Source organism: Bombina bombina, chromosome 1 (assembly GCF_027579735.1).
Source record: "Bombina bombina isolate aBomBom1 chromosome 1, aBomBom1.pri, whole genome shotgun sequence".
NCBI classification, from domain to species: Eukaryota; Metazoa; Chordata; class Amphibia; order Anura; family Bombinatoridae; genus Bombina; species Bombina bombina.
In genome coordinates, this window is record NC_069499.1 from 466644020 (window position 1) to 466671610 (window position 27591).

The following is a 27591-nucleotide window of genomic DNA, read 5'->3' on the forward strand; positions in this document are numbered from 1 at the left end:
TGGGGCTTATGCATATATAGTGTGCACGCATATTTGACTCAGGCAAATAAAATGTATACGCACATAAGGCTGATGTATGAGCACTGTATATAAGACTTATACATATTCACTGTGTGCTTAGGGCTGTGTCTGATAATATCAAGAGTTTATAAACTTGTTACTTATCTTCCTTTGAATAATGTATTTAAAAAAAAAATAAAAAAAAAGGGCACTGCTAGTTTCAAATATCATCATGTCACGGTACTTATGTGTGTGCTCTGTGTATAATGCCAGTGCTGTGCTGCTCACCTTATGCTAAGGATAGACATGTAACTCAATAGAACAGGGGAGGGCTGTACATTTTTAGCCATTTTAGTCCTCTTTGGGCCGAAATTGGAATTGCCCATTTTCTGCGGCCCACATTTTGGTGCATCCCTAGTATTATTCTTTATTCAGTTCTGTGTAACAGAATACGATTTAACCGTTTTTTTGTTTTTTTAACCAATTATGAAAATAAATTATAGTCCTAGAAAAGTATTATTATATGCAAAACAGTAAGTCAAGTAATAAACTCAAACAGCAGCTGGCATCAAATTTGAAATATGCTACACAATAATTTTACCTAAAATAAAAAGGCAAAAAAAAAGAGAAAAACGAAATAACCAAAAATGCCATTTTCGGCCGAAACTTTCTGCAGCCGAAATTTCGGTGCATCCCTACTTAGCATACATCCTTAAATTGCAAGAAAAGGTAAATACATAGAAAACAGTCAGCTTAAATTAAGTGCAGTCAGTGTAAGGTCAGATACTTAAAAATTATTAAAAAGAAGAAAAAAAAAAAAGAAAAAAACACAAATGCAGTACATTTAATTATAACTAATGGCACTAGAAATCAAAAAGGTTCATTTTAATTCAGGTCTTCAGTTAAAAGTTACTATTGAGTGAGCCCCAGAAAGGTTTTACTTTTCTCAGAGGAAAGTGCTAGAGCAGACTCGTTCATCTACAGCTGAAAAACAGCTGTGGTGCCAAAGTATAACAGAAATTATGGTGAAGTGGGGACGTTGCTCTCAGTGTAATACCAGATAAATCAACTCCATGGTGCATAGTGGGAATAGAGGCAAATTACCTCCTAAAGAAATTTATATTTAACATACGCATGTGTGACCATGTTATACCTTAAAACATAGCAGTGCCATCTAGAACCTCCACAGCCACAAGGCAGCCCTGGAATATCTACCATCTCACTTGACTGAAGAGCATGGTCTAAGACATACATCAGTCTGCACCTGAATGTTCACCATCCTGGTACCTAGACCAAATCCAGTGTAACCTTCACATCAAAAAGATATTAAAGGAGATTAAAAGGACGTCAGTTCAGTCTATACTGGTTAAGGACAGAACAAAGCATGCAGGAGTCAGTAAGCAGGTTTAGGAATGTGCTGCTATATAGTGCAAAGTTTTTAACAGCATATAGCCTAGTTCTCCAGCCACGTTCACGTTACTGAGCCTATTTAGGCATGCTTACATGGAATGGAACTACATTTTAACAAAGAATATCAAGAAAAAAGTAAATATTATAAGTATAAGAACTTTAAGGTAATTTTCGTGAAAGTATAATTTTAATGCCCATGATACTTTAAAGGTGGTAAAAGTGAAAGTAAAAGTGCAGTATTTTCAGTCCATTCCATCTCAGGAGGAAGACAGCAGCATTTATGATTTTTAACAAAAGTTCTTTTGAAATAAAAACTATAAAATGGATATAGATTTTTTCTTCTTCTTAAAGTGATGGTAAACACAGGCTATTTGGAAGCAAATAAAGAAATTGATGTGGGGGGAAAAAAAAAAGTTTATTGGTTGGGGGAGAGTCTAATAAACTAAGGACCATTTTTTAAACCATTTAGGAACGATCTTGCCATCAAGAAAAGGTACCAATAAACTTTTTTTCCACAACAATTTCAATATTCACTTCCAAATAATCTGTGTTTGCCATCACTTTAATCAGTTCCAAAAGGTAGATTGGATCTATGTTCACATATACAAATTTGTAAAGTTTACACTCAGCTTGCTTTAGTAAGATAGAAGAGAACCAGACAAAGGATGCATCTGACCACCCTTCTAATATTAATATATATATATATATATATATATATATATATATATATATATATATTATATATATATATATATATATATATATACATACATTTAGTTTTGTAACAATGAATCAAATATCACCATATATATTTCCAATTTTTATATTGATAAGTTAAAAGTAAATGACCTACATAAATAGAAAGAAGAAATCTATAATAAAATAAACACCCCCCAATTATTAAAACTAATTTAAGCAAATATAATGTAGTACTTACAATACTGGAAATATTAAAAATGGAGGTATAATAAAAAGTCTTGCTGCCCAATCATCTGGAAGGTACCATAAATAAACAATGAAACATGTCAAAATGTAAAGAAAAGCAGAATAAATTAGCAATCTTCCAACCCATATCTTCCGCAGCTTTTGATTTTTATCACGAAATTCCTCCAAGGACTGAATATCCTAAAGAGATAATAAAATCAGAAATTAAGAGGGTTTATCATAAGGAAACAAGCTATTGTTTATTAGTCAATTATGGGTCATAAGTGTAGCTGATTTACTATGGAGAAATGTAATGAAGTTCCATGCTATATTATGCCACTAAGCATTTTGACCTAAATAGGGGGCCGATGACAATGGTAATGCTATACGGAAATGTGTGTGTGTAAAATAAACATACATATTTCTGGAAATAACTAGCACAGGAAAAAGTTAAAAATTAGGCTTCTCCCAATAGTTATCATTGAGTGGTATATAAAGTGTTCTCTTAAAAAAAAAAAATGTATGTATTTATGTACATACATCATAATATACATGCAATAAAAATAAAATGAATTTTATTTAGTACACAATAATAGGTTTGACTTATTACAATGCTAGTCTAAAATATTTCCTCCAAAATAAGAGCTAATATAAATCAGTGATACTTAGCAAGTGTGTATGAACACAATGGGGTATCACAGTGTTATGATTTAAAAAAAAAAATAAAGAAGCAAATTGTGCCTATATATAAACTGCATTCAAATTATTATTTTGTTATGCCATTATAAATTAACTCATTAAAATGCCATGGGCACAAACAAAAACATAATTTATGTGGGAACTTACCTGATAAATTAATTTCTTTCATATTGGCAAGAGTCCATGAGCTAGTGAAGTATGGGATATACAATCCTACCAGGAGGGGCAAAGTTTCCCAAACCTCAAAATGCCTATAAAAATGCACCCCTCACTACACCCACAATTCAGTTTAACAAATAGCCAAGTAGTGGGGTGATAAAGAAAGGAGTAAAAAGCAACAAAGGAATTTGGAAATAATTGTGCTTTATACAAAAAAAAAAAATCATAACCACCATGAAAAAGGCTGGGCCTCATGGACTCTTGCCAATATGAAAAATGAATTTATCAGGTAAGTTCCCACAAATATGTTTTCTTTCATGTAATTGGCAAGAGTCAATGAGCTAGTGACGTATGGGATAGCAATACCCAAGATGTGGAACTCAGAGTCACTAGAGAGGGAGGGATAAAAAAAAAAAAAAACATAATTTATGCTTACCTGATAAATTTATCTCTCTTGTGGTGTATCCAGTCCACGGATCATCCATTACTTGTGGGATATTCTCCTTCCCAACAGGAAGTTGCAAGAGGATCACCCAAAGCAGAGCTGCTATATAGCTCCTCCCCTAACTGCCATATCCAGTCATTCAACCGAAAACAAGCAGAGAAAGGAGAAACCATAGGGTGCAGTGGTGACTGTAGTTTAAAATTAAAAAATACCTGCCTTAAAATGACAGGGCGGGCCGTGGACTGGATACACCACAAGAGAAATAAATTTATCAGGTAAGCATAAATTATGTTTTCTCTTGTAAGGTGTATCCAGTCCACGGATCATCCATTACTTGTGGGATACCAATACCAAAGCTAAAGTACACGGATGAAGGTAGGGACAAGGCAGGTGCTTAAACGGAAGGTACCACTGCCTGTAAAACCTATCTCCCAAAAATAGCCTCCGAAGAAGCAAAAGTATTAAATTTGTAGAATTTTGAAAAAGTATGAAGCGAAGACCAAGTCGCCGCCTTGCAAATCTGTTCAACAGAAGCCTCATTTTTAAAGGCCCATGTGGAAGCCACAGCTCTAGTAGAATGAGCTGTAATCCTTTCTGGAGGCTGCTGGCCAGCAGTCTCATAGGCTAAGCGGATTATGCTTCTTAGCCAAATAGAGAGGTTGCCGAAGCCTTTTGACCTCTCCTCTGTCCAGAGTAGACAACAAACAAAGCAGATGTTTGACGAAAATCTTTAGTAGCTTGTAAGTAAAACTTTAAAGCACGAACCACGTTGTGTAATAGACGTTCCTTCTTTGAAGAAGGATTAGGACACAAAGACTGAACAACAATCTCTTGATTGATGTTCTTATTAGATACCACCTTAGGTAAAACCCAGGTTTGGTACGCAGAACTACCTTATCTGCATGGAAGATCAGATAAGGAGAATCACATTGTAAGGCAGATAACTCGGAAACTCTACGAGCCGAGGAAATAGCTACCAAAAAAAGAACTTTCCAAGATAAAAGTTTGATATCTATGGAATGATGAGGTTCAAACGGAACCCCCTGAAGAACTTTAAGAACCAAATTTAAGCTCCAAGGTGGAGCAACAGGTTTAAACACAGGCTTGATTCTAACTAAAGCCTGACAAAATGCCTGAATGTCTGAGACATCCGCCAGACGCTTGTGCAAAAGGATAATGCAGAAATCTGTCCCTTTAAGGAACTAGCTGACAATCCTTTCTCTAATCCTTCTTGGAGAAAAGATAATATCCTGGGAATCCTGATCTTACTCCATGAGTAGCCCTTGGATTCACACCAATAAAGATATTTACGCCATATCTTATGATAGATCTTCCTGGTGACAGGCTTTTGTGCCTGAATTAAGGTATCAATGACTGACTCTGAGAAACCACGCTTTGATAAAATCAAGCGTTCAATCTCCAGGCAGTCAGCCTCAGAGAAATTAGATTTGGATGGTTGAAAGGATCTTGAAGTAGAAGGTCCTGTCTCAGCGGCAGAGTCCATGGTGGAAAGGATGACATGTCCACCAGATCTGCATACCAAGTCCTGCGTGGCCACGCAGGCGCTATCAAGATCACTGATGCTCTCTCCTGCTTGATTTTGGCAATCAGACGAGGGAGCAGAGGAAACAGTGGAAACACATAAGCCAGGTTGAAGGACCAAGGCGCTGCTAGAGCATCTATCAGCGTTGCCTTGGGGTCCCTGGACCTGGATCCGTAACAAGGAAGCTTGGCGTTCTGGCGAGACGCCATGAGATCCAGTTCTGGTTTGCCCCAACGATGAATCAATTGTGCAAACACCTCCAAATGGAGTTCCCACTCCCCCGGATGAAAAGTCTGTCGACTTAGAAAATCCGCCTCCCAGTTCTCTACACCTGGGATATGGATAGCTGATAGGTGGCAAGAGTGGATCTCTGCCCAGCGAATTATCTTTGAGACTTCTAACATCGCTAGGGAACTCCTTGTTCCCCCTTGATGGTTGATGTAAGCCACAGTCGTGATGTTGTCCGACTGAAATCTGATGAACCTCAGAGTTGCTGAGGCCAAGCCTGAAGAGCATTGAATATCGCTCTCAGTTCCCAAATATTTATTGGAAGGAGTGACTCCTCCTGAGTCCACGATCCCTGAGCCTTCAGGGAGTTCCATACTGCACCCCAACCTAGAAGGCTGGCAATCTGTCGTTACAATTGTCCAATCTGGCCTGTGAAAGGTCATACCTTAGGACAGATGGACCAGAGATAGCCACCAGAGAAGAGAATCCCTGTTCTCTTGATCCAGATTTAGTAGAGGGGACAAATCTGTGTAATCCCCATTCCACTGACTGAGCATGCAGAGTTGCAGCGGTCTGAGATGTAGGCGTGCAAACAGCACTATGTCCATTGCCGCTACCATTAAGCCGATTACTTCCATGCACTGAGCCACCGAAGGGCGAGGAATGGAATAAAGAACACGGCAGGAATTTAGAAGTTTTGATAACCTGGACTCTGTCAGGTAAATTTTAATTTCTACAGAATCTATCAGAGTCCCTAGGAAGGAAACTCTTGTGAGGGGGGATAGAGAACTCTTTTCCTCGTTCACTTTCCACCCATGCAACCTCAGAAATGCCAACACTATGTCCGTATGAGACTTGGCAATTTGGAAGTTTGACGCCTGTATCAGGATGTCGTCTAAATAAGGGGCCACTGCTATGTCCCGCGGCCTTAGGACCGCCGGAAGCGACCCCAGAACCTTTGTAAAAATTCTTGGGGCTGTAGCTAACCCAAAGGGAAGAGCTACAAACTGGTAATGCCTGTCTAGGAAGGCAAACCTGAGAAACCGATGATGATCTTTGTGTATCGGAATGTGAAGATAAGCATCCTTTAAATCCATTGTAGTCATGTATTGACCCTCCGGGGATCATAGGTAGGATAGTACGAATAGTCTCCATCTTGAATGATGGAACTCTGAGGAATTTGTTTAAGATCTCTAGATCCAAAATTGGTCTGAAGGGTCCATCCTTTTTGGGAACCACAAACAGATTTGAGTAAAATCCCTGCCCCTGTTCCTCCTTTGGAACTGGATGGATCACTCCCATAACTAGGAGGTATTGTACACAGTGTAAGAATACCTCTCTCTTTATCTGGTTTGCAGATATTTGTGAAAGGTGAAATCTCCCTTTTGGGGTTAAGCCTTGAAGTCCAGAAGATATCCCTGGGATATAATTTCAAACGCCCAGGGATCCTGGACATCTCTTGCCCAAGCCTGGGCGAAGAGCAAAAGTCTGCCCCCTACTAGATCCGTTACCGGATAGGGGTCCGTTCCTTCATGCTGTCTTAGAGACAGCAGCAGGCTTTTTGGCCTGCTTACCTTTGTTCCAGGCCTGGTTAGGTCTCCAGACCGTCTTGGACTGAGCAAAAGTTCCCTCTTGTTTAGCATTAGAGGAAGTTGATGCCGCACTTGCCTTGAAGTTTCGAAAGGCACGAAAAGTAGACTGTTTGGCCCTTGATTTGGACCTATCCTGAGGAAGGGCATGACCTTTTCCTCCAGTGATATCAGCAATAATCTCCTTCAAACCAGGCCTGAATAGGGTCTGCCCCTTGAAGGGAATGTTAAGCAGCTTAGACTTTGAAGTAACGTCAGCTGACCATGATTTAAGCCATAGCGCTCTGTGCACCTGGATAGCAAAACCAGAATTCTTAGCCGTTAGTTTAGTCAAATCAACAATGGCATCAGAAACAAAAGAATTGGCTAGCTTAAGTGCTCTAAGCTTGTCAAGTATGTCATCCAATGGAGTCGCTACCTGTAAAGCCTCTTCCAGAGACTCAAACCAGAACGCCGCAGCGGCAGTGACAGGAGCAATGCATGCAAGGGGCTGTAGGATAAAACCTTGTTGAATAGACATTTTCTTAAGGTAACCCTCTAACTTTTTATCCATTGGATCTAAGAAAGCACAACTGTCCTCGATAGGGATAGTAGTATGCTTTGCTAGAGTAGAAACTGCTCCCTCCACCTTAGGAACTGTCTGCCATAAGTCCCGTGTGGTGGCGTCTATTGGAAACATTTTTCTAAAAATATGAGGGGGAGAGAATGGCACACCTGGTCTATCCCATTCCTTAGTAATAATTTCTGTAAACCTTTTAGGTATTGGAAAAACATCAGTGCACACCGGCACTGCATAGTATTTATCCAATCTACACAATTTCTCTGGCACTGCAATTGTATCACAGTCATTCAGAGCAGCTAAAACCTCCCTGAGTAACACGCGGAGGTGTTCAAGCTTAAATTTAAATGTAGAAATATCAGAATCAGGTTGCATCATCTTCCCTGAGTCAGAAACATCACCCACAGAAAGAAGCTCTCCTTCAGCTTCTGCATATTGTGAGGCAGTATCAGACATAGCTCTTAAAGCGTCAGTATGCTCTGTATTTCGTCTAACTCCAGAGCTATCTCGCTTTCCTTTAAAATCAGGAAGTCTGGCTAATACCGCTAACAGTGTATTATCCATGACTGCCGCCATGTCTTGTAAAGTAAACGCTATGGGCGCCCTGGATGTACTTGGCGCCATTTGAGCTTGAGTCCCTTGAGCGGGAGTCAAAGGATCTGACACGTGGGGAGAGTTAGTCGGCATAACTTCCCCCTCGTCAGATTCCTCTGGTGATCATTTTTTTAAAGACAGAATATGATCTTTATTGCTTAAAGTGAAATCAGTACATTTGGTACACATTCTAAGAGGGGGTTCCACCATGGCTTTTAAACATAATGAACAAGGAGTTTCCTCTATGTCAGACATGTTTGTACAGACTAGCAAGCTTGGAAAACACTTTAAATCAAGTTAACAAGCAAATATAAGAAACGGTACTGTGCCTTTAAGAGAAACAAATTGTCAGAATTTGAAAAACAGTGAAAAAAGGCAGTAAATCAAACGAAATTTTTACAGTGTGTATAATAAGCCAACAGAGAATTGCACCCACTTGCAAATGGACGATTAACCCCTTAGTTCAAAAACAGATAAAAAAAAACGATAAACTTTTTTTTTTAACAGTCACACCAACTGCCACAGCCTTGCTGTGGGCCTACCTTCCCCAACAAACGATTTTGGAAAGCCTAAGAGCCCTTTAGAGATGTCCTATAGCATTCAGGGGACTCCTGGAGAAAGCTGGATGTCTCAGTCTGTAAAAGTTACTGTGCAAAAAGCGCTAAATTAGGCCCCTCCCACTCATAGTAACAGTGGAAAGCCTCAGGAAACTGTTTCTAGGAAAATTTAAGCCAGCCATGTGGAAAAAACTAGGCCCCAATAAAGTTTAATCACCAAAGTATATATAAAAACATTTAAACATGCCAGCAAACGTTTTATATTGTAAATATAAAAGAGTATTACCTCAGAAAGTAAGCATGATACCAGTTGCTATTAAATCACTGTATTCAGGCTTACCTTACATAAATTTGGTATCAGCAGCATTTTCTAGCATTCACATCTTCTAGAAAACAGAATTTATGCTTACCTGATAAATTACTTTCTCCAACGGTGTGTCCGGTCCACGGCGTCATCCATTACTTGTGGGATATTCTCCTCCCCCACAGGGAAAGGCAAGGAGAGCACACAGCAACAGCTGTCCATATAGTCCCTCCCAGGCTCCGCCTCCCCAGTCATTCGACCAACGGTTAGGAGAAAAAAAGGAGAAACTATAGGGTGCCGTGGTGACTGTAGTGTATAGAGAAAGAAATTTTTCAAACCCGATTAAAAAACCAGGGCGGGCCGTGGACCGGACACACCAATGTTGGAGAAAACAGAATTTATGCTTACCTGATAAATTACTTTCTCCAACATTGGTGTGTCCGGTCCACGGCGTCATCCATTACTTGTGGGAACCAATACCAAAGCTTTAGGACACGGATGAAGGGAGGGAGCAAGTCAGGTTACCTAAACAGAAGGCACCACGGCTTGCAAAACCTTTCTCCCAAAAATAGCCTCCGAAGAAGCAAGAGTATCAAATTTGTAGAATTTGGCAAAAGTGTGCAGAGACGACCAAGTCGCTGCCTTACATATCTGATCAACAGAAGCCTCGTTTTTGAAGGCCCATGTGGAAGCCACAGCCCTAGTAGAGTGAGCTGTGATTCGTTCAGGAGGCTGCCGTCCGGCAGTCTCATAAGCCAATCGGATAATACTTTTCAGCCAGAAAGAAAGAGAGGTAGCAGTAGCTTTTTGTCCTCTCCTCTTACCAGAATAAACGACAAACAAAGAAGAAGTTTGTCTGAAATCCTTTGTTGCTTCTAAGTAGAACTTTAAAGCACGGACTACATCTAAATTGTGTAACAAGCGTTCCTTCTTTGAAACTGGATTCTGACACAAAGAAGGGACAACTATTTCCTGGTTAATATTCTTGTTGGAAACCACTTTTGGAAGAAAACCAGGCTTGGTACGCAAAACAACCTTATCTGAATGGAACACCAGATAGGGTGGATCACACTGCAAAGCAGATAGTTCAGAAACTCTTCTAGCAGAAGAAATAGCAACCAAAAACAGAACTTTCCAAGATAGTAACTTGATATCTATGGAATGTAAGGGGTCAAATGGAACCCCTTGAAGAACTGAAAAAAACTAAATTTAGACTCCAGGGAGGAGTCAAAGGTCTGTAAACAGGCTTGATTCTGACCAAAGCCTGTACAAAAGCTTGTACATCTGGCACAGCTGCCAGTCGTTTGTGTAACAAGACAGATAAAGCAGAAATCTGTCCTTTTAGAGAACTCGCTGAAAATCCCTTATCCAAACCTTCTTGGAGAAAGGAGAGGATCCTGGGAATTTTAATCCATGAGAATCCCTTGGATTCACACCAACAGATATATCTTTTCCATATTTTATGGTAAATCCTTCTAGTCACAGGTTTTCTGGCTTGGACCAGAGTATCTATCACTGAATCTGAAAACCCGCGCTTGGATAAAATCAAGCGTTCAATTTCCAAGCAGTCAGCTGGAGAGAAACTAGATTTGGATGTTCGAATAGACCTTGTACTAGAAGATCCTGTCTCAAAGGTAGCTTCCCTGGTGGAGCCGATGACATATTCACCAGGTCTGCATACCAAGTCCTGCGTGGCCACGCAGGAGCTATAAGAATCACCAAGGCCTTCTCCTGTTTGATCCTGGCTACAAGCCTGGGAAGGAGAGGGAACGGTGGAAACGCATAAGCTAGGTTGAACGACCAAGGCGTCACTAATGCATCCACTAGAGTCGCCTTGGGATCCCTGGATCTGGACCAGTAGCAAGGAACCTTGAAGTTCTGACGAGACGCCATCAGATCCATGACTGGAATGCCGCATAATTGAGCCAACTGGGCAAAAACCTCCGGGTGGAGTACCCACTCCCCCGGATGGAAAGTCTGACGATTCAGATAATCCGCCTCCCAGTTGTCTACTCCTGGGATGTGAATTGCAGATAAAATGGCAAGAGAGATCCTCCGCCCATTTGATGATCTTGGATACCTCTCTCAACGCCAAGGAACTCTTTGTTCCTCCCTGATGGTTGATGTAATCTACAGTCGTCATGTTGTCTGACTGGAATCTTATGAATCCGGCCTTCGCTAGTTGAGGCCAAGCCCGGAAAGCATTGAATATCGCTCTCAGTTCCAGGAAGTTTATCGGGAGAAAAGACTTTTCCCGAGACCATAGACCCTGAGCTTTCAGGGAATCCCAGACCACGCCCCAGCCAAATAGACTGGCGTCGGTCGTGACAATGACCCACTCTGGTCTGCGGAAACTCATTCCCTGAGACAGGTGATCCTGTGACAACCACCAACGGAGTGAGTCTCTGGTCATCTGGTCTACTTAAATCTTTGGAGACAAGTCTGTATAGTCCCCATTCCACTGCTTGAGCATGCACAGTTGTAATGGTCTTAGATGAATTCGAGCAAAAGGAACTATGTCCATTGCTGCAACCATCAACCCTACTACTTCCATGCACTGAGCTATGGAAGGCTGCAGAATAGAGTGAAGAACTTGACAAGCGTTTAGAAGCTTTGATTTTCTGACTTTTGTCAGGAAGATCTTCATTTTTAAAGAATCTATTATCGTTCCCAAGAAGGGAACTCTTGTCGACTGAGACAGGGAACTCTTTTCTACGTTCACCTTCCACCCGTGAGATCTGAGAAAGGCTAGAACAATGTCTGTATGAGCCTTTGCTTTGGAAAGAGACTACGTTTGGATTAGAATGTAGTCCAGATAAAGTGCCACTGCAATACCCCTTGGTCTTAGAACCGCTAGAAGGGACCCTAGCACCTTTGTGAAAATCCTTGGATGATATTTGTGGATAGTAATATGTAGATACGCATCCTTTAAATCCACGGTAGTCATAAATTGACCCTCCTGGATTGAAGGTAAAATTGTTCGAATGGTTTCCATTTTGAACGATGGAACTCTGAGAAATTTGTTTAGAATTTTTAAATCCAGAATTAGTCTGAAAGTTGCCTCTTTTTTGGGAACTACAAATAGATTTGAGTAAAACCCCTGACCTTGTTCCACAGTTGGAATTGGGTGTATCACTCCCCTCTTTAACAGGTCTTCTACACAATGTAAGAATGCCTGTCTCTTTATTTGGTTTGAAGATAAGTGAGACATGTGGAACCTTCCCCTTGAGGGTAGTTCCTTGAATTCCAGAAGAAAACCCTGAGAGACTATTTCTAGTGCCCAGGGATCTAAACATCTCTTGCCCAAGCCTGAGCAAAGAGAGAGAGTCTGCCCCCTACAAGATCCGGTCCCGGATCGGGGGCTACCCCTTCATGCTGTTTTGGTAGCAGCAGCAGGCTTCTTGGCCTGTTTACCTTTGTTCCAGCCTTGCATTGATTTCCAAGCTGGTTTAGTCTGGGAAGCGTTACCCTCTAGTCTAGAGGCTGCCGAGTTGGAAGCCGGTCCATTCCTGAAATTGCGAAAGGAACGAAAAACAGAATTTATGCTTACCTGATAAATTACTTTCTCCAACGGTGTGTCCGGTCCATGGCGTCATCCTTACTTGTGGGATATTCTCTTCCGCAACAGGAAATGGCAAAGAGTCCCAGCAAAGCTGGCCATATAGTCCCTCCTAGGCTCCGCCCACCCCAGTCATTCGACCGACGGACAGGAGGAAATATATATAGGAGAAACCATATGGTACCGTGGTGACTGTAGTTAGAGAAAATAATTCATCAGACCTGATTAAAAAACCAGGGCGGGCCGTGGACCGGACACACCGTTGGAGAAAGTAATTTATCAAGTAAGCATAAATTCTGTTTTCTCCAACATTGGTGTGTCCGGTCCACGGCGTCATCCTTACTTGTGGGAACCAATACCAAAGCTTTAGGACACGGATGAAGGGAGGGAGCAAATCAGGTTACCTAAACGGAAGGCACCACAGCTTGCAAAACCTTTCTCCCAAAAATAGCCTCCGAAGAAGCAAAAGTATCAAATTTGTAAAATTTGGCAAAAGTGTGCAGTGAAGACCAAGTCGCTGCCTTACATATCTGGTCAACAGAAGCCTCGTTCTTGAAGGCCCATGTGGAAGCCACAGCCTTAGTGGAGTGAGCTGTGATTCTTTCAGGAGGCTGCCGTCCGGCAGTCTCATAAGCCAATCGGATGATGCTTTTAAGCCAAAAGGAAAGAGAGGTAGAAGTCGCTTTTTGACCTCTCCTTTTACCAGAATAAACAACAAACAAGGAAGATGTTTGTCTGAAATCTTTTGTAGCCTCTAAATAGAATTTTAGAGCACGGACTACGTCCAAATTGTGTAACAAACGTTCCTTCTTTGAAACTGGATTCGGACATAAAGAAGGTACAACTATCTCCTGGTTAATATTTTTGTTAGAAACAACCTTAGGATGAAAACCAGGCTTAGTACGCAAAACCACCTTATCTGCATGGAACACCAGATAGGGCAGAGAACACTGCAGAGCAGATAACTCTTCTAGCAGAAGAAATTGCAACCAAAAACAAAACTTTCCAAGATAGTAACTTAATATCTATGGAATGTAAAGGTTCAAACGGAACCCCTTGAAGAACTGAAAGAACTAGATTTAGACTCCAGGGAGGAGTCAAAGGTCTGTAAACAGGCTTGATCCTAACCAGAGCCTGAACAAATGCTTGAACATCTGGCACAGCTGCCACTCTTTTGTGTAGTAAGACAGATAAAGCAGAGATCTGTCCCTTTAGAGAACTTGCAGATAATCCTTTCTCCAAACCTTCTTGTAGAAAGGAGAGAATCTTAGGAATTTTTAACTTATTCCATGGGAATCCTTTGGATTCACACCAACAGATATATCTTTTCCATATTTTATGGTAAATCTTTCTAGTTACCGGTTTTCTGGCCTGAACCAGAGTATCACAGAATCTGAAAACCCACGCTTCGATAGAATCAAGCGTTCAATCTCCAAGCCGTCAGCTGGAGGGAGACCAGATTTGGATGTTCGAATGGACCCTGAACAAGAAGGTCCTGTCTCAAAGGTAGCTTCCATGGTGGAGCCGATGACATATTCACCAGGTCTGCATACCAAGTCCTGCGTGGCCACGCAGGAGCTATCAAGATCACCGAGGCCCTCTCCTGATTGATCCTGGCTACCAGCCTGGGAATGAGAGGAAACGGTGGAAATACATAAGCTAGGTTGAAAGTCCAAGGTGCTACTAGTGCATCTACTAGAGTCGCCTTGGGATCCCTGGATCTGGACCCGTAGCAAGGAACCTTGAAGTTCTGACGAGACGCCATCAGATCCATGTCTGGAATGCCCCATAATTGAGTTATTTGGGCAAAGATCTCCGGATGGAGTTCCCACTCCCCCGGATGGAATGTCTGACGACTCAGAAAATCCGCCTCCCAATTTTCCACACCTGGGATGTGGATCGCAGACAGGTGGCAGGAGTGATCCTCCGCCCATTGAATTATTTTGGTCACTTCTTTCATCGCCAGGGAACTCCTTGTTCCCCCCTGATGATTGATATACGCAACGGTCGTCATGTTGTCTGATTGGAACCTTATGAATCTGGCCTTTGCTAGCTGAGGCCAAGCCCTGAGAGCATTGAATAAGGCTCTCAGTTCCAGAATGTTTATCGAGAGAAGAGACTCTTCCCGAGACCATAGACCCTGAGCTTTCAGGGATTCCCAGACCGCGCCCCAGCCCACTAGACTGGCGTCGGTCATGACAATGACCCACTCTGGTCTGCGGAAGCTCATTCCCTGGGACAGATGGTCCAGGGTCAGCCACCAACGGAGTGAATCTCTGGTCTTATGATCTACTTGAATCATTGGAGACAAGTCTGTATAGTCCCCATTCCACTGTTTGAGCATGCACAGTTGTAATGGTCTTAGAATTCGTGCAAAAGGAACTATGTCCATTGCTGCAACCATCAACCCTACTACTTCCATGCACTGCGCTATGGAAGGACGAGGAACAGAATGAAGAACTTGACAAGAGCTTAGAAGTTTTGATTTTCTGACCTCTGTCAGAAAAATCCTCATTTCTAAGGAATCTATTATTGTTCCCAAGAAGGGAACTCTTGTCGACGGAGACAGAACTTTTTTCTATGTTCACCTTCCATCCGTGTGATCTGAGAAAGGCCAGAACGATGTCTGTATGAGCCTTTGCTTTTGACAGGGACGACGCTTGTATTAGAATGTCGTCCAAGTAAGGTACTACTGCAATGCCCCTCGGTCTTAGAACCGCTAGAAGGGACCCTAGCACCTTCGTGAAAATCCTTGGAGCAGTGGCTAACCCGAATGGGAGGGCCACAAACTGGTAATGTTTGTCCAGAAAAGCGAACCTTAGGAACTGATGATGTTCTTTGTGGATAGGAATATGTAGGTACGCATCCTTTAGATCCACGGTAGTCATAAATTGACCTTCCTGGATAGTGGGTAGAATCGTTCGAATGGTTTCCATCTTGAACGATGGTACCCTGAGAAATTTGTTTAGGATCTTAAAATCCAAAATTGGTCTGAAAGTTCCCTCTTTTTTGGGAACTACGAACAGATTGGAATAAAATCCCATTCCTTGTTCCTTTATTGGAACTGGGTGTATCACTCCCATCTTTAACAGGTCTTCTACACAATGTAAGAATGCCTGTCTCTTTATTTGGTTTGAGGATAAGTGAGACATGTGGAACCTTCCCCTTGGGGGTAGTTCCTTGAATTCCAGGAGATAACCTTGAGCAACTATTTCTAGAGCCCAGGGATCCTGAACATCTCTTGCCCAAGCCTGAGCAAAGAGAGAGAGTCTGCCCCCCACTAGATCCGGTCCCGGATCGGGGGCTACTCCTTCATGCTGTTTTGTTAGCGGCAGGCTTCTTGGTCTGCTTACCCTTGCTCCAGCCTTGCATCGGTTTCCAGGCTGGTTTGGGTTGTGAGGCATTACCCTCTTGCTTAGAGGATGCAGAATTAGAGGCCGGTCCGTTCCTGAAATTGCGAAAGGAACGAAAATTAGACTTATTTTTAGCCTTGAAAGACCTATCTTGTGGAAGGGCGTGGCCCTTTCCCCCAGTGATGTCTGAAATAATCTCTTTCAATTCTGGTCCAAATAGAGTTTTACCTTTGAAAGGGATGTTAAGCAATTTTGTCTTGGATGACACATCCGCTGACCAAGACTTTAGCCAAAGCGCTCTGCGTGCCACGATAGCAAACCCTGAATTTTTCGCGCTAATCTAGCTAATTGCAAAGCGGCATCTAAAATAAAAGAGTTAGCCAATTTAAGTGCGTGAACTCTGTCCATAACCTCCTCATATGGAGTCTCTCTACTGAGCGACTTTTCTAGTTCCTCGAACCAGAACCACGTTGCTGTAGTGACAGGAACAATGAACGAAATTGGTTGTAGAAGGTAACCTTGCTGTACAAAAATCTTTTTAAGCAAACCTTCCAATTTTTTATCCATAGGATCTTTGAAAGAACAACTATCTTCGATAGGAATCGTAGTGCGTTTGTTTAGAGTAGAAACTGCCCCCTCGACCTTAGGGACTGTCTGCCATAAGTCCTTTCTGGGGTCGACCATAGAAAATAATTTCTTAAATATAGGGGGGGGAACAAAAAGGTATGCCGGGCTTTTCCCACTCCTTATTTACTATGTCCGCCACCCGCTTGGGTATAGGAAAAGCGTCGGGGTGCACCGGAACCTCTAGGAACTTGTCCATCTTGCATAATATCTCTGGAATGACCAAGTTGTCACAATCATCCAGAGTAGATAACACCTCCTTAAGCAGTGCGCGGAGATGTTCTAATTTAAATTTAAATGTCACAACATCAGGTTCAGCTTGTTGAGAAATTTTTCCTGAATCTGAAATTTCTCCATCTGACAAAACCTCCCTCATGGCCCCTTCAGATTGGTGTGAGGGTATGACAGAACAATTATCATCAGCGCCCTCTTGCTCTTCAGTGTTTAAAACAGAGCAATCGCGCTTTCTCTGATAAGTAGGCATTTTGGATAAAATATTTGCTATGGAGTTATCCATTACAGCCGTTAATTGTTGCATGGTAATAAGCATTGGCGCACTAGATGTACTAGGGGCCTCCTGCGTGGGCAAAACTGGTGTAGACGCAGTAGGAGATGATGTAGTATCATGTTTACTCCCCTCATCTGAGGAATCATCTTGGGCAATTTCATTATCTGTGGCAGTACTGTCCTTACTTTGTTTGGACGCTATGGCACAATTATCACATAAATTTAAATGGGGAGACACATTGGCTTTCAAACATATAGAACATAGCTTATCTGAAGGTACAGACATGTTAAACAGGCTTAAACTTGTCAACAAAGCACAAAAAAAACTTTTAAAACAAAACCGTTACTGTCTCTTTAAATTTTAAACAGAAAACACTTTATTACTGAATATGTGAAAAAGTATGAAGGAATTGTTCAAAAATTACCAAAATTTCACCACAGTGTCTTAAAGCATTAAGAGTATTGCACACCAAATTTCAGAGCTTTAACCCTTAAAATAACGGAACCAGAGCCGTTTATAAATTTAAACCCTATACAGTCCCAGCTATAGTCTTTGCTGAGACCCAACCAAGCCCACAGGGGAATACAATACCAATTGACGCCTTCTAGAAGCTTTTCCAGCAATTGTTAGATCCTCACACATGCATCTGCATGCCCTGCTCTCAAAAAACAACTGCGCAGTAATGGCGCGAAAATGAGGCTCAGTCTACAACTAGGAAGGCCCCCTGACTGGAAAAGGTGTCTAACACAGTGCCTGCCATTTAATAAACGTTCCCCAAGTTAATAAATGCAAATTGTTAGCATAAATATGAATAAAATGCCCAAATAAAGCAATCGATTTAGCCCATAAAAATGTCTACCAGTTTTTTAGCCCATAATAAGCCCTTTATTCTGTTTGTTTGACTAAGAAAATGGCTTACCGGTCCCCATGAGGGGAAATGACAGCCTTCCAGCATTACATCGTTTTGTTAGAAATATGTCTAGTCATACCTTAAGCAGAAAAGTCTGCTAACTGCTTCCCCCAACTGAAGTTACTTCATCTCAACAGTCCTATGTGGAAACAGCAATCGATTTTAGTTACTGTCTGCTAAAATCATCTTCCTCTCACAAACAGAAATCTTCATCCTTTTCTGTTTCAGAGTAAATAGTACATACCAGCACTATTTTAAAATAACAAACACTTGATAGAAGAATAAAAACTACATTTAAACACCAAAAAACTCTTAACCATCTCCGTGGAGATGTTGCCTGTGCAACGGCAAAGAGAATGACTGGGGTGGGCGGAGCCTAGGAGGGACTATATGGCCAGCTTTGCTGGGACTCTTTGCCATTTCCTGTTGGGGAAGAGATATTCCCACAAGTAAGGATGACGCCGTGGACCGGACACACCAATGTTGGAGAAATTGGACTTATTCTTAGCCTTGAAAGGTTTATCTTGTGGGAGGGCATGGCCCTTTCCCCCAGAGATGTCTGAAATAATCTCTTTCAATTTTTGCCCAAAAAGGGTCTTACCCTTGAAATATTAAGCAATTTTATCTTGGAAGATACATCCGCCGACCAAGACTTTAGCCAGAGCGCTCTGCGTGCCACAATTGTAAACCCTGAATTTTTCGCAGCTAACCTCGCTAACTGCAAAACGGCGTCTAAAATAAAGGAATTAGCTAACTTAAGTGCGTGAATTCTGTCCATGACATCCTCATACGGAGTCTCCCTACTGAGCGACTTTTCCAGTTCCTCGAACCAGAACCACGCCGCTGTAGTGACAGGAATAATGCACGAAATAGGTTGAAGGAGTTAACCTTGCTGTACAAAAATCTTTTTAAGCAAACCCTCCAATTTTTTATCCATAGGATCTTTGAAAGCATAATTGTCCTTAATAGGAAAGGTTGTGCGCTTGGCTAGAGTAGAAACCGCCCCCTCGACCTTAGGGACTGTTTGCCATGTGTCCTTCCTGGGGTCGACCATAGGGAACAATTTCTTAAATATAGGAGGAGGGACAAAAAGGTATGCCTGGGTTCTCCCACTCCTTATACACTATGTCCGCCACCCGTTTAGGTATCGGAAAAGCATCAGGGTGCACCGGGACCTCAAGGAACTTGTCCATCTTGCACAATTTCTGGGTTGACCAGATTGTCACAATCATCCAGAGTAGATAGCACCTCCTTAAGTAATGCGCGGAGATGCTCTAATTTAAATTTAAATGTCACAACATCAGGTTCTGCCTGCTGAGAAATTCTTCCTATCAGAAATTTCCCCATCTGACAAACCCTCCCTCACTGCCACTTCAGATTGGTGTGAGGGTATGACAGAAATATTATCATCAGCGCCCTCCTGCTCTACAGTGTTTAAAACAGAGCAATCGCGCTTTCTCTGAAATGCTGGCATTTTGGATAAAATATTAGCTATGGAGTTATCCATTACTGCCGTCAATCGCTGCATAGTAACAAGCATTGGCGCGCTAGAAGTACTAGGGGTCGCCTGCGCGGGCATAACTGGTATAGACACAGAAGGAGATGATGTAGAACTATGTCTACTTCCTTCTAGATAGCACCTCCTTATCTGAGTAATCATCCTGGGAAACTTTACAATTTGTGACAGTACTGTCCTTACTTTGTTTGGACGCTATGGCACAATTATCACACATATTTGAAGGGGGAACCACATGGGCTACTATACATACAGAACATGATCTATCTGAAGGTACAGACATGTTAAACAGGCTTAAACTGGTTAATAAAGCACAAAAACCGTTTTAAAACAAAACCGTTACTGTCTCTTTAAATGTTAAACAGGGCACACTTTATTACTGAATATGTGAAAAACTATGAAGGAATTATCCAATCTTTACCAAATTTTCACCACAGTGTCTTAATGCATTCAAAGTATTGCACCCCAATTTGCTGCGACTTCAACAATCCCAGGGGGTATATGATACCAAATGAAGCCATCGAGGAACGTTTTTCGTGGATTCCAGACCCTCACACATGCAGCTGCATGTACTGTACTCAAAAGTAACTGCACAATAATGGCGCGAAAATGAGGCTCTGTCTACTACAGAGAAAAGGCCCTTCCTGACTGGGAAGGTGTCTTAACAAGTGCCTGATGCTAAAAACGTTCCCCAGTATTAGAAAAGTGTGAAATTCACTTCAAACTTCATATAATACTTAAATAAAGCAATCGATTTCGCCCCTAAAAGTGTCTACCAGTTTATAGCCCATAATAAGCCCTTTATTCTGTTTGAGTCTAAGAAAATGGCTTACCGATCCCCATGAGGGAAAAATGACAGCCTTCCAGCATTACACAGTCTTGTTAGAAAAATGTCTAGTCATACCTTGAGCAGAAAAGTCTGCAAACTGTTCCCCCCCAACTGAAGTTCTCTCATCTCAACAGTCCTGTGTGGGAACAGCAATTGATTTTAGTTACTGCTGCTAAAATCATACTCTTTTAAACAGAACTCTTCATCTCTTTCTGTTTCAGAGTAAATAGTACATACCAGCACTATTTTAAAATAACAAACTCTTGATAGAAGAATAAAAAACTACAACTAAACACCACAAACTCCTCACCATCCCAGAGGAGATGCTACTTGTTCAGAGCGGCAAGGAGAATGACTGGGGAGACGGAGCCTGGGAGGGACTATATGGACAGCTCTTGCTGTGTGCTCTCCTTGCCTTTCCCTGTGGGGGAGGAGAATATCCCACAAGTAATGGATGACGCCGTGGACCGGACACACCAATGTTGGAGAAAAAATGTTTTAACTGCACATACCTCATAGCAGAATAACCTGCACGCCATTCCCCCGCTGAAGTTATCTCTCTCTTCAGTCATGTGTGAGAACAGCAATGGATCTTAGTTACAACCTGCTAAGATCATAGAAATCACAGGCAGATTCTTCTATTTTTCTGCCTGGGACAAAATAGTACAACTCCGGTACCATTTAAAAAAAACAAACTTTTGATTGAAGCAAGATAACAGCTACATTTCACCACTTTCCTCTTACTACCTCCATGCTTGTTGAGAGTTGCAAGAGAATGACTGGATATGGCAGTTAGGGGAGGAGCTATATAGCAGCTCTGCTGTGGGTGATCCTCTTGCAACTTCCTGTTGGGAAGGAGAATATCCCACAAGTAATGGATGATCCGTGGACTGGATACACCTTACAAGAGAAACAGCCATTTTCTGCTGAAAAAAATTAAACCACAACCCAAAATATAAGTTTATTCTCATAAATGAAAAGAAACTTAAAACATAAGCAGAAGGGGGAGGAGCTAACTCTCGAGGTGGATGGTCGCATCTCTCAGCAGCTCTAGCTATATTTCTTTTAAAAGTCCAGTTTAGCGACCATCCAGCATCTAATTTTTCAACAAAATTGACATACTACAGGCACAGAGGTTCTGGCAACCTAATATCCAGGGAAATTTATTTTGAGATTATACCGACACCATTGAAGGCATTGGTGCCTGCGGCCCTTGAGAGAGACTTTATCTCAGCCCACGTGGAGATTTACCGGAGGAATCAGATTGACCTGGGGACTTTCCTAAATTTACTTCCTCTCCAGCAGGCTACAACTGACCCTATCGGAGACACAGAGAGCATATATTAGGTCAACCAGAGATACGATTATGGACACTCTCAATCAATGGGAGGCTGAAATGTCCCAGCTGATCCACAGCCATTTTTGTGAATTTGAAAGGGAATCTGAGGTCTTTGATACCTAGAGACCCTAACCCACATATCTAGAAACCTATACCATCTCTAATATTCCAGTGGAAGTCTTGTGAAGGGAGAAAGAGGGAGCCCTTCTGTGAGCAGACTGCATCTCTGAGACTAGGCATTGAGGAGAATACCTGCCTCGCTACAGTTGATCATCTGGCGCCGAGTCCCATTATCGACCTGCTGAGGAGTCCAGAGTATCCAAGTGGGGTGTAGCCGGTTACTCCCACAATCAGACAGAATGAGATGTTGGACTTTGCCGATAGTCCCTTAGCACCTCCAGTGTCTTCCCCCAGTAGCATGGTGCTATCGGAAATCGGGGACCTTACATACCTAATAGTGTGGCAACAAACGGAAGACGACAGCGCGAAGACCATAACATCAAGCCGACTGAATAGATCAGACATTGAGTTTGGGCTGTACGCAGCGGGTAGCCTTACTAATCAGCATGTTGGATATGAAGTCTCTACTCCAATCGACTGCACCGCTCCAGGAGAGAACGTAACTGCTAGGAGGGTTAAGGCTCAGAGACATCCAATATTGCAGGTAACTATTTCAAGGTCTGACAACCTCCCGCAAACCACAGACACTCACCCCTCTCTCTGGAGCGGACAATATTTATGTTGCTGAATCCCCACCCGGACATACACTACAGTAGGCTTTAGTTGTGATCACCATGCAATATTTCATGTGGCACAGTAAGCTGTCAATGCCGCATAAGGAGGAAACAACGGGTTCTCATTACTGGAACGTCAGCAAGATATCTCCTAATGTAACCGGAATTAGTTAAACAGATAACTATGTTTTAAAGTCCTTTATAGAACTCTAACCATTTTTTCTTTTTAGATGAGAGACCATCTTAGCACCAGTTATGTTAAGCTGCATATTTGATTTTTATTTCTACTGTTCTGTTTCAATTTTGAGTTATGTTGCCTCTAAGTTGGCTAATGGTAGGAGCTTAGCTGTATGCAATACCATATGCTGTACAAATACCCGTTCCTTACAGATCCCCATACATCTGTTCCCTAATCTTGTATGAAGCACCTTATAATTCTCTAGTTATGCAGCATTATATACTTAGTATATTTACGTGTTCATCTCTAATTGTATATGCTTAAAGTTATGACTATGCTACAAAGTATTACCTAGATGACCCTAGTGGTTATGACATATGTCCATACTGTACTAGGCTAAATATATTGAATGTTGAAATTTCACTATAGCTCCGCCTGTTTCCATGTATATATTTTATCTAAGAAAGTCTACTGAGGAATATTTTTAGACCCTAGCAGTATCTTACTAAGATTCATTCCCAGTTTAGCGCACATTACTATAGTGGTCTTAAGACATAAGATATATTGTTTTATTTTATATATGTATTTTTCAGCCGCTTACTCTGTATATACTGGCCACATTTTTACACTGTGGTCTAGGGAGCTGTACACTTTGCCAATTATCATAGACCGGGGTTCTAGTTGTTATCAGAACTTTCTGGGCCAGATACGTATAGTCATAACCCTATTGCTGGTATTGTTCGCTGCTTATTTTCATTTTTTTGCCCCTAGAATCACAACAGAATGGCCCATGATGTACACTGAAATGTCTTACTTTGTGTTTATGTTATGCTAATTTGCTCAAGTTTTTTTATTACTTAGTTTAACGGTGTTACTCTCCTCATTAGATTATTTTTTATATAGACAATTCTAATGCTACTTGTGAGGTCCTATGATGTTTATAAATAGGTTATTCTGCAGTTGTATTGTAAGTTAAACATGTTCAGTAATATTTTAAACTCTGTTTGGCTAGCTAGCAATTTATAATATGTACTTAGCTTTCCATCCTGCTTTGACTGGAGCTATCGAAATCAAGTTATGGAGCCTAGCAATAAGTAATAATGAGCCTCATGTCATTTATATTGCAATTATAAGTCAGAGGATTGGTCAAGACATTTTTGTCTAAACAGTTTACTCTCCTATATGTGCATTCAGGAGTAATTAACGTTCAGGTGTTGACAAGCTGTGTCTCCTTACTACAGTGTACCATATGATGTTTCATGTAATGCCTTATTGTCCTATATTATTGCGGACACTTTTTTATACCGTTGACTTTAGTGTTTTGTGTTAAGAGTGTGTAACTATATCTTCCTCTCCATTATCCTACTTACTTTGCAGTAGATTGAAACTATCTACCCAGTAACATATTTCTAATATGTCTCTATCTGCCTTCACCCACTTAAACACTTGACCTATACCAAGTGGCATGCCTCCAGCGGCCGGGGCGGCATGTCTACATAATTTATTTTTTATTTGCAGGAATGCATGTAACCGAGGTCTCATTGCATCAAGACCATAAGGAGAGGTCTGATCTACATACATACATACATATGGGGATAACTATAGTGAGGTACATATTATCCAGGAGATATCTTAATTACTTTCCCCATTCTTAAGTAGATTTAGTTTAAACACACGCAAGTTTGGTCCCTGAAATTTTGTACCAGGCTCCCCCATGTATATAGCCCCCTACAGGGGATCTCTGCTATAGGCTCAAGACCTTTGATTTAATTAAATGTAGAAACATGCTCTCAACTTTTATCTTTCTATAGTACTTTACAAATTATACTGTTTGCTCCATAGAAGCTATCTACACTACATTCATAAGTAATCTCCTGTTTTTTTATATAAATCCCTGTGCTGTATAGCTCTCAACTGTTAGTATTCTATCCCTATAACCTACTCTACATATTGGTTTTAATGTATTCTGGAGACCCTAAAAGAGTCAAGATATATTATAACATTATTAATATCTATGAGCCATGCTAGCCTCAGGTTTCAATGTAATGCCTACTATTGACATTACATATTTCCTGTTGGTGATTTATCTCACAATGTGATAGGATATATATTACTCATACATTTATTGGACACAAAACTCTTATTTTATTGGCTCTAGTTTTTAGTACGTCAACCTCCACCACATTTATATTTGATCAGTTTACCCCCTCCATCCCTCCCCCCCCCCCGATATACTCCAATGAGCTCACGCCGTGAGCATAGGAAAACAAGTCCTATAGCAATCCCACCCGTTACTACATATAATATTGTTATATATATTGTTGTTCGTGTATATAATTTCACGTGACAGTCTTCTCTAATTAATCTACCGTTCCATTTTCCTTGTCACATTTATAGTTGATTAAAGAGCTTGCTCTATAGTACAAAAACAAGAAACTGACGTTTCATAATCTGAGATCCAACAGTGGTCTCTACCTGATCCTGATTGCCTTCTATACTGTTGTATTTTCTTTGTATAAAAATGTGAGGTCCAAAAGTGGCCTCAGAGTTTTTCGTCCTAGATGGCATAAAGTTTATTTTTTTAAATATATCTTTGACCAATTCGGCATACAATTTCATTAACAGAAAGTAAAAGGATAAGGAAAAACTAGAGCATCAGGAATCCTTATAGATACAATACAATCAACGCAATTGCCAATAGTGTCACAATATATTTTGTAGCCACATATAGATAAATTTTAGCGATACAAGCTAAACCAAGCATTTGTGATCATAAGCCGCATTACATTAGAAGTACAAAAAGTTTGAAACTAAACAAAAAGAAATTATTGTAATTATTAATTTCTAAACATGCATCTATAGAATCAATGATTGGTACTAAGACTTTGACTGCATATCGAATTGGAGATTTTCTAATAACATAAAAATAAATAGTAGGCATGCATTTAATTTTATGAGGGCATTTATCTTTAGGTGTATGGAGAAGAGCATTAAGAGAATATGGATATACTAAAACTCTCTCTAAGGGAAGGGCAGCATAATAAATCGGCTTCAGTCAACCAGTCTAAGGCAATCTTTCCAATACAGACTAAATTGTATATCTCTATATCAGGTAGCGCTAGTCCTCCTTCCGTTCTAAATAACATGAGTTTTTTTTATATGAAATTGCTTTTTTTTTTTCCCCATAAGAATTGTATACATCCTTGTTTAAATCTTTTGAGATCTTGTTTTTTAATTATTATTATTGGAAGATTTTGCATAAGATACAACAATTTGGGAAATAACATTTTGATTAAATTAGTTTTACCTGTCAGGGTAAGTTTAAATTTAGCCCACTTTTCCATATAATGTTCAATTTTAAGGAAGATTGGCGGATAATTAAAGTCATACCATTCTTCAAAATTAATTGACAGCTTTATGCCCAAGTAGGAAAAATAGTCTTTTGCTTCTTTGAAAGGGAGGGATTGTAACTAGTCCTTATTTTTGCTTAACCAATAAATTTCTGATTTTAAAGAATTAACTTTATAACCGGAGAAAACCCCAAAGTCTCGTAGAATTTGATTTAAGATTGGTATATTTTTTTGTATTGGATAGTAGGACTAATAAATCATCCGCGTATAGCAGTGTTGTTATCTTTCTTTTACCTATTTTAATCCCCTCCAGTTCTTTCCTGAGTTGGATAGCCAGCGGCTCAAGCGCCAGGTTGAACAGATATGGAGACAGTGGACATCCCTGTCTAGAGCCCTTATGCAAGGGAAAATAATCTGTAAGGGTGTCATTAATAATAACAGCAGCTGAAGACGAATGATATATTGATTTGACAAATTGAGAGAAAGGGCCCTCGACCCCATATTTCATCAGTGCTGTAAATAGATGATCCCATGTGATGGAGTCGAAGGCCGTCTCTGCATCAATTGATACTATTGCTGCATCTAAATCTGAGGTATGGCGCTTCCTATCTGCTTGCTTTTGGAATACATTTAAGACTAGCTGGAGTTTGCGTAAATTACGTGAAGAGTTCCTACCCGGCATAAAACCCACCTGATCTTTGTAAATAAGTAAACCAATAACTTGTTTAAATCTATGTGCAATTATAGACATCAAAATTTTATAGTCACTGTTTAGAAGGGATATCGGCCTATATGAGCCGATCTCTTCTGGATTTTTTTTTTTTAATTTTTTAAGTATCAGGGTTATAAGTGATGCAGCAAAGTATTTTGATTTGATCCAACAGTGGTCTCTACCTGATCCTGATTGCCTTCTATACTGTTGTATTTTCTTTGTATAAAAATGTGAGGTCCAAAAGTGGCCTCAGAGTTTTTCGGCCTAGATGGCATATAGTTTAAAGGGTATGTACTATACATATTAAGCTTGCTGATGTCTAATCTTCATGTTTTGTGATAATTGGATTCATAACAATTGTTCTCATGTTCATGTCTATTTTTCTGTAACATTCATAGACATATGTTTGTATATCCTTTTTGAATCTAAATAAATAAAAAAAAAAAAAAAAAAAACATAAGCAGAAGAATCAAACTGAAACAACTGCCTGAAGAACTTTTCTACCAAAAACTGCTTCTGAAGAAGCAAATACATCAGAACGGTAGAATTTAGTAAAAGTATGCAAAGAAGACCAAGTTGCTGCTATGCAAATCTTATCAACTGAAGCTTCATTCTTAAAAGCCCATGAAGTGGAAACTGATCTAGTAGAATAAGCTGTAAATTCTCTGAGGCGGGGCTTGACCCGACTCCAAATAAGCTTGGTGAATCAAAAAGCTTTAACCATGAAGCCAAGGAAACCGCAGAAGCCTTCTGACCTTTCATAGAACCAGAAAAGATAACAAATAGACTAGAAGTATTCCTGAAATCTTTAGTAGCTTCAACATAATAATATTTCAAAGCTCTTACCACATCCAAAGAATGTAAGGATCTCTCCAAAGAATTCTTAGGATTAGGACACAAGGAAGGGACAACAATTTCTCTATTAATGTTGTTAGAATTCACAACCTTAGGTAAGAATGTAAATGAAG

The 27591-nt window shown here is 40.6% G+C and overlaps 1 protein-coding gene across 1 annotated transcript in view; it reads right to left on the bottom strand.

Annotated features, from left to right (window-relative positions):
- The window catches only part of LNPK (lunapark, ER junction formation factor), a 587422-nt gene that overhangs the window by 490784 nt on the left and 69047 nt on the right, over window positions 1-27591 (bottom strand). The window contains exon 4 of the mRNA XM_053698475.1: window positions 2348-2535. Coding sequence (XP_053554450.1) covers window positions 2348-2535 — 188 coding nt within the window. The remainder of the gene's footprint in view (window positions 1-2347; window positions 2536-27591) is intronic.